General features: G+C 41.6%; 1 protein-coding gene across 2 annotated transcripts in view; it reads right to left on the bottom strand.

Moving 5' to 3' along the window:
* Nucleotides 1-28: 28 nt before the first annotated feature.
* The window catches only part of SHTN1 (shootin 1), a 53,932-nt gene continuing 42,847 nt past the window's right edge, over nt 29-11,113 (bottom strand). For both annotated transcript variants that reach the window (XM_033066130.2, XM_033066131.2), the window contains exons 15-17: nt 9,269-9,389; nt 8,573-8,756; nt 29-1,917 (exon numbers count right to left, since the gene is read on the bottom strand). In XM_033066130.2, the coding sequence (XP_032922021.1) occupies nt 1,707-1,917; nt 8,573-8,756; nt 9,269-9,389 (516 nt within the window). In that variant the 3' untranslated portion in view covers nt 29-1,706. The remainder of the gene's footprint in view (nt 1,918-8,572; nt 8,757-9,268; nt 9,390-11,113) is intronic.

The following is an 11,113-nucleotide window of genomic DNA, read 5'->3' as shown; positions in this document are numbered from 1 at the left end:
CAGTGAGTAACAAGTCAATTCCACAAGGTCTGGGAAACTTGTCAGGAGTCTTTTTAATAAGCAACAATGAAAAGTTAAAGAAATAATTTATGTTCTAGGTAACAAAACAGTGTCAGTAAAAGAAATGCTTCTTGAAAAACTCTTGGGTTCTGTATAATTTGAAAATCTGAACATATAGTACAGCAGCAATAATTTTAGGAAAAAATACATACATGAAATTTTGCATTTTAAGTTCAGTGTAACAGACAACTAAGAGAAAAATTAACAACCAGAACCAACTGCCCCCAAGAAATGAAAATATCAATGAGAGACAAATTTCCACAAGTTTATGAACTGTATGTAATTCAGTAATTAGATCAAGTCCAAGATTTTCGTAGCAAACATGCAAAAACCACCAAAATAGATGTGAAGCCACCACACTCATTACTATCATTTTATTTTTAGGAAAAGCACCAGACAGTTGCATGCAGAGCCAAACCAACAAACTCAGAACATTCATCCTTCAATACTATCACTGTTTCAAATAATTAAATAAAAAAGAATCCAAGTGCATTCAAGTACGTGCCCACCCAATTTCAGTTACACCAATCTTTAGGTAAATCCCTGATTCCATTTGTTCATTATAAAAGAATGAGATACTGTGTTGAATTTAGAGACTACAATGGAATGTGAATTGGCAGTGGAGCAAATCAATGATGTTCCTATCTCACTGTTGTCATAGGAAATAAGGGCTGAGGGAAACTGGGATTTGTGTTATCAAATACAGACACCTGAAGTGTCACCTAATAAAGAAATTATTGCCACTAGTGTGTGCCAGGTTCAAAGCAAGGGCTCATTTGTTAGCACTGTGAGCTTTCAGCTGGGAGTTCTCTGAATGGTGATGATTCCCAGTAACTTGCAGTCCTCCAATGAATCCCAAACGCAGCCCATACCCACTGGAGCCTAAGGCAAGTTATTTTTGTGCAGCAGTAAAAACAGACTCCAGCTGCAGCACTTCCAAAAGCTGCTGTGTAACACTGAAACAAAACCCAGGAGCAAGTCCAGTCCCAGCCCAGAAACCCTTGACTAGGGCTATCACTGCCAAAAATCTTGGTACCACAATGAGATGCTGCACTGCCTCTGCATTTCAGTCTCTGTCCCCTCTGTCTCTGTCTCTCCTGACAATCTGAGACAGAAGGGTTGTGCTTGTGCTTTTCATTTCCTCCCTGTGTGGGGACAGCAGGCAGGGGACCAACAAGATCTTGGTTTAAGTGGATATCAAAACATTTTTAGAGCAAGGTGTCTAAATACATTTTTATTAATAATCAGTAACACCCCCATACTGAAGTTGATGAGGGTGTAATCCAAATCTATCAATCTCAAGAGATATGCAAGGGGCTTCTGGCAAGCTTTGGAACAGACCTTTAACAAGGCATCTTCTCAATAAAAGAAGAGTTAAAAAAGCCTCTTCAAATCCATTTTTATCGGTAATTGACACTATCTAAGAAATTAATATCCATACCTGCAAAATGAAAATGGGAAAGGGATTTTGAGTGACACACAGTTATTTAACACTTCAGTGCATGTAACAAAAACTGCATACAAAAGACCATTTCAATCTGTATAATTTCTGTCTGGAGTACAGACCGTGGCCCCTAGTAACACACCTAAGCAATTCACATGTCCAGATAATGATTCCCAAAAGGTACAGCCTTGCAGAGAAACAATTAACAGCTAGAACTATCTGTTTCTTTTATTTTCCCAACGTTAGTTTCTTTTTGCAGTGGCTTGCTTGTTTCCTCTTTCACTTTGTTCTGGTTCAGGGCGTTTTCAGACATTTGATCCCCACTGGTGGACACAGGATCTAAAACTACCACGGATTCTGTCTCTTTTTCGCTGCTAGAAGCTTTTCTTGTCAATTCTGTGTGACTAGTTGATCTAGAGGGAAAAGAAGAAATACATAAATACAAATGACAGATCACATATTCAGAAGAGCATAAAAACACAGAAAAGCATTTATATTAATAGCACATACAACTAAGACAGGTCTCTTAAGCTAATAAATAGATTTATGGATTTAACAGCTGTTATGTACAGATAGCAGGGCACAAAATGCAACAGTCACATTCGCCCTCCTGGATCATTTGTTAAGCCAGGCATGGAAGATGAGAAATGAACTCACAAGGCACTGAAAAAGGGCTTCTGCACACCTCCATCCCAGAGCCACCTGCTTGGGGGCTGCCCTGCATGACTCAGGCACAGTGTAACCAGGTGCTCCCTTGGCTGCTGCTGGTCTCACTGGGAGCAAGCACTAATGATTGCTGGAAATGCACCTACTGGCTTTGCTGAACCATCAAGGGCGTTTGACCCACGCTCTGTGCTGCAGAAATGGGGTTACACCACCATTGTTTGCAGTGCAGGGATTCGTGTGGGTAAAAAGCCTCCGAGTGGGGAGGAAGGAAAGGTCAGAGACACCTGGGTTATTTGTCAAAGCTGGCATCAGCCTATGAACACTGAAAGCACTTGTCTGTATTCAGAAGCTTTGTACTGGTGTTGAAAACATGCAGGCAAATCCTTAGATTAGCTGGAATGCACCAGCAGAGAACATGGCAATCACTGGGAATGCTCAACCTGAATAAATGGCAGGGGTGCTCCCACTGCCACCTTAAACCTGCTGGGTGGGCAGACAGAGAGCCTGAGAGCACAGCCTTGTGCCTCCTGCACCCTGCATCCCAGAGCCTGAGCCCCCAGAGCCTGAGAACCCCAGAGCCTGAGCCTTCTACAGCTTGAACCTCCCAGAGCCTGAGCCTTCCACATCTTGAGATCCCAGAGCCTGAGCCTTCCAAAGCCTGTCAGAACAGAGCCTGAGCCTTCCAGAGTCTGAGCCCCCTCAGAGCCTGTGACCCCCAGAACCTGAGCCCTCCAAAGCTTGAACCTCCCAGAGCCTGAGCCTTCCAAAGCCTGTCAGCCCAGAGCCTGAGCCTTCCACATCTTGAGACCCTAGAGTCTGAGCCTTCCAGAGTCTGAGCCCCCAAGAACCTGAGTCCCCCAGAACCTGAGCCTTCCAAAGCTTGAACCTCCCAGAACCTGAGCCTTCCAGAACCTGAGCCTTCCAAAGCCTGTCAGCCCAGAGTCTAAGCCACCAGAGCCTGAGCCTTCCAGATCTTGAGACCCTAGAGCCTGAGCCCTGTAGAACCTGATTCCCCACAGCCTGATCACCCAGAGCCAAGAGAAAGAAATTCAGCTACAGGATCCATCTGCCATGAGCTGTCCTTTATTGTGACAGCCTTTGTCCTAAAGAAAATGAGTCACCCCACTCAATAGTTAGAACATTGGGTGGGGACTGCACCAGCTCCCACCTGATGGGGAGAGAGTATATGAACAGGTTTAAAACAAAAAAATAATCACAGAAAGAACAGTTGCTGCACTTTCCATTTCAGAAAGAATTTACTCAGCTTGCTGTTACAGCACTGGATAGAGCAAATGAAATTCCATGTTCAAGCTTTAATTACAAGAATTGTCTCTAACATCAGAATTTTGGTGTAAGTTAATTAATGCAGAAATTGGCACTAATAGATACAGTTTCAGACTCATTTGATTATCATCAGAAGCTAGTGATTTCAAAAGGAAAATAATGCTTATTTTATGCAAAAGTTGTCAATCATTCCAGAAAAATACAAGGTGGGGTATTTTGAATGTTACAGCAAATTAAACTTTTTATAGCAGTGTAACCAGAAGAGGGTTATTTTAAAAAGTGCTACTTTTGAAAAGCTGATTGCCCAACACTATAAAAATGGTCAAAGCCATAAATGCCAAGTTCATTTTTATTTCACTTTGGAGGTAACTATCTTTCAAATCCCAACAGCTGGACTATTTAATACAATCTGGTGAATCAAAGTATAATTCTTCACTGGGCTCACAGTGGGGAGTCTGCATTAGTGTATGGCAGCATTCCAACAACTGATGCACAGCCAAACGCTCTGAAGTCTGTTTCATTTATAACAAAAATGGATAAAATGGCAATCATATTTACCACCTTCAAAGGACAGAAAAATGAAAGATGTCGATATGAAGTAGTTTAATGGAGAAAACCGGTGATTAAATCAGTGTTTGCAGCATAAAAATAAGAATTACTATCTGACTTTGTTGTACCAGTATTGCCTTCTTCAAATCCTTCACACTGCTGCAGCACCAGCCTGACAATGCTGCTGTTACAGCTGAGGCATTGTTAAAAATTATTAACCCTATTTATCAGTTATCCACAGTTTTCAACAGTTTTGTCAAGAGCAGAATGTTTCTGTGTGAAGAATGAACATAATTTTGGTGCTCCTTTTCAAAAAACAGCATCTACTCATACAAATAAAGCTGGGAAAAGCAATGAGCAAAGACAGAGTTTGCCACAGCTCTGAAAAACTCAATTTTGTTCAGCCAAGGTATTTGCATTTAGTTCTGTGCAAAGCTCTTCCCTCATTGAGACTGTTGATGCTGTTACCAATATTCTTGTTATTTGTCCAACTGTATATTTAAACCAGAAATTGAGATCCTAGTTCTATTGTACTCATTCACACACAGTTGTTCACAAGCCTGCATGTAATTTTTTATGACTAAACACATCAAATCTGCACTGTGAAATATGGATTTAGATGATAAATGCATTTGAGATTATTACTATGGGATATGCAATGTTCCATGCTTTATTATATAAGGGTATCAGAAGCAATCTGTTCTGTTTATACAGTTACAGAACCTACAGAAGTGTAAATACTAAAGGGTTACTAAAGTCTGTGAAGTAGCATTTCTGTGACCTTTGCATAAAATTTACAGTAGGAGTACAAAAGGACAAACTAAGGATCAGATTGTCAACTGAGACTTGGATTTTCTTTGTTTCCTCTGGTAATATTAGAACCTTGGCATTATTTAACCTGGGTCAGTTCTATTCATGAAATCATTGTGAAATCATTGTAGTATGTATCCATTAGAAAACAGAATTTTGTGTCAGTATTCACTGACAATAAAAGCAAAAACTGCAGATGTGTCTATTATTTCAGAATTCTTAACAAGGCAGGAGAATAAACCAGAGAAGACCACAGGCTCATACTGAGCAACAGTGAAAAATACACCAATTGCAAGGTTTGAAAGTTACAGATGAACAAAGAATTCCATCACAGTACTACCAGTATTTGTCCAACAGTAATAAATATAAACAGTGACACTGGTGAATTAGCCCTCTGTTCCTTACTGATAGTACCAGTGCTACCTGCAACACCAGACATGTGAAGGAACTCAAGAAATCCTCTCCATTTCAGAATGCCCCTGCTAAACCCAGCTGAGCACAAAGGTGTCAGCACAGCAGCCAGCAGAACAGAACTGCAGACAATCTTTAGCATAGACACTGTTCCCACTTGAAAAAGCTCAAAAAAATCTGAAAATTTACTAAAATGAACAATCTTGGAGAGCTTCTGCCTGCACTGAGAGGGCAAACAAAGAGTACAAGCTAAGAAAAATGTCTCAGTAGCTTTTAAAACAGCTAAAACTGAGGAGACCTCCAACTTTCAGAACATCCCATTGTTTTCTTCATCTGTTGTTTAAACTAAATTGCCCATGTTCAAGCTGCACTGGAAAACCTTTGCAGTTCATTCCAGCTGAGGCTGAGCTGCTCCCTGCAGAGCTGGTAGATGATTTGGGGTACTAAGATTACAGCCGGGAGAGGGAGGACAAATCCTTTAATTGTGTAAAATCATCAGATTAAGACTAACCCTCTCTGTAGTGCACTCTGTCAGCAGAGGACTCTGCACCCCAGAAACACAATGTTTACCAAGTGCTGAAAAAAACCCCACCAAGCAGCCAAAACCCCGGGGGCAGAGCCAGACACACCTTTCCCTTCTGTGCCTACACACTGCAGGGGGTCACGGGAACTCTCTTTGCTCCCAAGGAAAATAAACTGTGAAAAACTGAAAATAAACCTCTTCTAAGCAGCTGTCCCAGCATTACACTCCTGCTGGGTTAAACACTGGGGAAGGATCTGCAGAGGAAGTTACCTGCACACTGAGGTAAGGCTCCAGTTTCTCCCCAGGACACACAATACTGATGTCTCCCACCTCAGCAAAATTTCACACATTCCAAACCATCTCCTTAATGGCTTCAGACACACAAGAATCTCTTGCACTGAGGTAACACCTCACCTAGGGGTTCTGTACAATAAAATCCATGTGAAGAAAAGAGAATAAACCCTGCCCTGCAAGAGACACTTGGCAGTTATGAGACATGCAGTTCTCCCCTGGGATGTGAAAGGTTTGCTCGGCTGCTAACCTTGGTTAGATTTCAAGGAATTCCAAAAGATGAGGGAGCTGCATCCTTTAACCTCAGGTGGGAGGAATAAGGAGGATTTCTCATGCAGGGCATCCAGTCCAGCAGGGCACTGTGTGTTCGGTTGGCATTCCCTTAGGGAATGGAGTGGTGCAACAGGAGCAGAGTGTGCAGGGAAGCAGCCCCTGCTGCAGAGCACACAGCTCAGGGTGAGCCACTGAACCAGCTCTCATCTGCCCCCCAGGACATCCAAAAAGGATGGATCACATGCCCTGGTTTAGCCTCACTCATGCAACGAATCCAGGGATCCAGGATGCACTAAGGGCACTCCAGAACACAAAGCAAAGCATAGCAAACGCAGACAACAGCGAGATTTGCTTCAGAAGTGCTCTGCTGATCCAAACTGAGCTGCTTCCAGGGAAGCCCAGAAAACTGCTAATTACAGAGCCAAGTTGTCAGACCTGCTGGCCAGATGAGCTCCCCTCTGCTCCTGCTTCCAAGGAGCCCTGTTTCCAAAAGTGCTTTCACACCTTGGAGGCTGCTTCTACCAACCTCTGCTGCAAACAGGAACCAGGAGAGAAAAGAAAAGCAATTTGTCTGTAAGGTGGTGTGGGGTGTGCAGGTTATCCCTGCTCCTCCTGCCAGCCTGGCCACACAAGAGTGGGAGAGCCCCAGCAGCTTCTCTCTTGCTGGAAATCCATCCCTAAGGATGAGTGTTCCCAATCAGGCAGGGTTACACCAGTGACTCAGTGCAAGGAAGCCCTGCAGCACTGAGGACTCTGGCCCACCACATTTGTTTTAATGCTTTAAACAGATAAATTAAAGTGAAATGTGTCTTTCAGGATGTCACTGACTAGGCAAGCTGAGAAATAAATTGAGCTTCACATATGCTTTTATAACATATAACAACTGTGACTGTCAACACAAGATCCTTTTCACTGTCAATTCACCACGCATTCTGCAAGACCTTGGGGCCTGCAATTATTTCATTTCCTTTCTTGTAAATGCAATTTCCACTTAGTTCGGTGGAATAAAGGTACACGAAAGGTGGCAGGAGTTCCTTGTGTTTTCTGGTTTGTTCAAAATTGTAGAAATCCACAAACTACAAACACAGTTTTCAAGAACAACCTCACCTTTCTGTCAAGGGTAGGCGTTCGAAAAAAATGCAATGGCATTATTCACATCAAAACAACTGCTGAAAATATCTTGATCTTTCTGATTAAATTAAAACGAAGATCATTTTTCTTCTAAGGATACTTAAATGAAATAAAAGGGGAAAATACATATGATTGAAAATGGCATTCTGCTTTTAATTCTCTGTGGGAATTAAATACAACTGTAGAGCACAAAAGGAAATTGGGCCCTTTATCCACTCAAAAATAAACTATGAAAGTACCTGCATAAGAGTGAAGTATCAGTTCATAAAAATAGATGCAAATTGAATATTCAGCTCATTTGTCATGACTTCCTCCTCTGAACAACGCAATGGAGACATGCTAGAATTGGTACTGGTGTTATCTTCTAACTGACAGAGTAGGAAATCAGAAGTTTAATTAGCCATAACTACAATATTTTGCCTATCGGATTTGTCTTATCTCTTTCCTTTTCTTGACATGACAAATTGCAAGGCAACCAAAGCAAGTGCACAGCCTAATTCCAAAAGGAACCTGGTATTGTCGGAGAACAAATCAATCCTCCATGGAATCTGAAATAAATACTGCTGGAGTAGGTTTAACTGATGCTGGTTCCATTTTGCTGTGATGAAATATTCTGCTGTCTATCCGTGCAAACACAGAGCTTTTCTTTTTTTTTAAACTTGAAATTTCAAGGTAATTCAAGATTTTTACCAAGAAAAATTTTAAGAGTAATAATCAGGACTCGTTTTGGTTCAACAGAAACTGCACTGAATACCAGTATATAGATCAAGATGACTCACGGGATTGTATTTTTTTAAATACTTGCAAGAACTACTTTTAATAAGAGTTAACACTATAACTACCATCCCTCTTCAGGATATGGAAAAAAAAAAACCCTCAAACTTGTAATTCTTGAGGGTTTTTTTGACAGAGAAGATGAACATTTTTTGAAGAATGTTCACAGGTTTTAGAGGGTAAAAACTTCATTAGAGAGAATTTAATTTCTCCTTTCACATGAGACTGCAAATTATTTGGGAAGTCAGTGGTAAACAGGTGCAGACTGTACATTTATCTTGCTAACCAAAAATGATATTAAACCAGCTAAACACATCTTGTACTACAATATATCTAGAAATCCATATTCTACTTACTGTAAAGTAGGCTTGGAGCCTGTAGCACCCTTAGGCTGGTTGGGGACAGGACCTGAGTTGGGTACTTTGGAAGTGAATTCTGCCTCCACATCTTTCTTGTTCAGTGCTGCCTGCTGGGCACTGGCTCCTGAACCCAGCACAGGCAGAGACTTTGATTCTGATGTGGCCAAGATTCCAGTGGGACCTAAAATCCAAAGAAAGTTTAATGCTTTTGTTATCCAGACTGGTCTAGAAACAACACAAGAGCAGAACAGAACTCGAGCTAACTGCAGAAATCAAAAAGGAATTTTAATGAACAACATCTAGTGCAAGAGAGTATCAATATATCAAAGCACAGAGTAAAAACTGCAGACCCCTGGTCTGCACAGGAGGTTAATTCAAATCACCAGTCCTAAATCTCATTTCTCTGCCTAGCATTACTTTCAAGAGTATTTTCACAGAAGGTTCAAGCAATAACTCCAGCAATAACATCTGAGCTCCAGGCTGGAAAGAGGACTCTGAATGTTTGTGTCCATGTGTGCAGAAAATCCTAACAGAAGCATGTCTGGGAGAAAATGGGATGAAAATCAACAGGTGAGACAGGGAAAGGAGTCACTGTAGAAGAAGGTGAAGTTCTCCATAGTGGCTGCACTGGCAGTGAATGGAAGAGAATGGAAAGCTCCAAGAGTGAGTGCAGGGCTGGAGTGCAGCACTTACTGCCGCTGTCCTGCTCCGTGGTGACTTTCCGGCGCCGCAGGACCCGCTCCAGCTCTGTCTCACCACTGTCTGTTTCCAGGGACTTCAAGCTCCGGGAACTGGTGGATTTATTCAGTGTTTCCTGCAGCAAGAGGAAGGCATGAGAAACTCTTCTGAGGACAGATTATGCCTTGCCAAGCAGTTTGTGTGCACAATTTCAGAATCTTTCACACTGCAGGAGCATCTGGGACCTGCTCACAATCCCACCCTTACTTGGATCAGACATGGAGGGATAAACCTCACTTACTTAGCAGGCTGATGTCAGGCTTAAGAGAGATGCCCTGGCCCTGCCACTAATGAACAAATTCTGATGTTTGCAGGAAACTGCCAACTTCCTCTCTTTTAACATTTGAAGGATTTTAAGAGGCTGCTAAAGAGTTATCATGCACGTAATTAACATCTCCAAAGATCCATCTTTTCCTGCTCTGGTGGGTTTGATATTTTAGCATGGTCCTGTGTTGCTGCATCCTGCTGTATACAGGTATCTGCAGAAGTCAGGATCTATCAGCTACAGCTGCAGCACATTATATCCTATAATGGAGCTGATCTGCCATAAACCTCACCCCATGTCCATATACTTCAAGGCTTTTTTGCAGTTAGACCTCAAGCTGAAATAGTTATAATAAATAAATTAATAATTAATAAATAAATGCTATTACTGCCTTATATCAAGGCTAGCATGTGGTATCAGTGAAGCTGCAACTCCAGGAGTGCTTTTCTTAAAGTGGGAAGAAAAGAGGCTTTAAGCAAAGCTTGAAACCTCACAAACTTGCCTACAGGAATTTAAACAGGTATTTAGTGCATACTGCATGCATTTCCCAAGTCACAACAATCAGTTGCTGGATCAGAACCTACTTGATTGTAAAATTTGCCCAAAATGTTTGCAATGCAACTGGAAATTTGGTACTCATATACTATTTCATTCTTCCTCTGAGCCTTCCCATTAATCTTGTTTATTCAGCCTTCCAAAACATGTCAGACTCATACAGCATTTTTCCAGACCATAAATAACGTTCTGTTGGCATCTTTTGTTGATAAGCACGTAACTTTTGAGCAGAAACAGCCAAGGACAAAAGCAAATAGCACTGTTGCACAAGTTACGAAAGCTGTTCTATTCTCAGGAGCCCTGCAAAGAAGCTCCTAATTCTTCACTTTTGCCTAGAAAAAAATTTCTTTCAAAACTGTTTGAAATGTAACTGAGCAGGTTATTCATTAGTAGTATGCTCCAGATCTGTACAAATGTAAGTGTACAAAGCAACTTAAAAAAGGGAGTCGCTCAAACTCTGGAATTTGCACAACATAAATGTGTTTTGTTTTGTAACAATTATATGGATGTCTACACAAAATGCATAATTAGCATAGTAACAACAAATGTTTACTCCATCACATTCCACCCCCATGTTTGTTGTCTGACTGTGCATAATCACTGCTCTCAAGAACAGGCTGGAGCAGCATTTTATACAGTTTGTCTTGCACTGCAAATGCCCTGAAAGGCTCAAAAGCAATGAGCCTGCCACAGAAGTGCAGTGCCTGCAGGTTTCTCCCTGCTCCCCCTGAAGTGCACAATCAAATGTCCCCTGATGTCAGTGACACAGTGCTGAAGAAATAAAACAGCTATTAGAGAACCAAAGGACCCTGGGCAGGATTGCTCTGTCCAACCCTCCCTGGTCCAAACAGCACAGCACATCCCACTATTCTGTAATTATGGAATTCTGCTTAAAGCACAGTCTCACTGCTGCATTTTATTCCTTTCCTATTTACCACTACATTTAATTATGTGTCCCCCTAATTAGGGCTCAGCATTAG

This window comes from Catharus ustulatus, chromosome 8 (genome assembly GCF_009819885.2).
Source record: "Catharus ustulatus isolate bCatUst1 chromosome 8, bCatUst1.pri.v2, whole genome shotgun sequence".
Taxonomy (NCBI): Eukaryota; Metazoa; Chordata; class Aves; order Passeriformes; family Turdidae; genus Catharus; species Catharus ustulatus.
The sequence above is the reverse complement of the archived record's forward strand: the minus strand, read 5'-3'. Positions and strand labels throughout refer to the sequence as shown.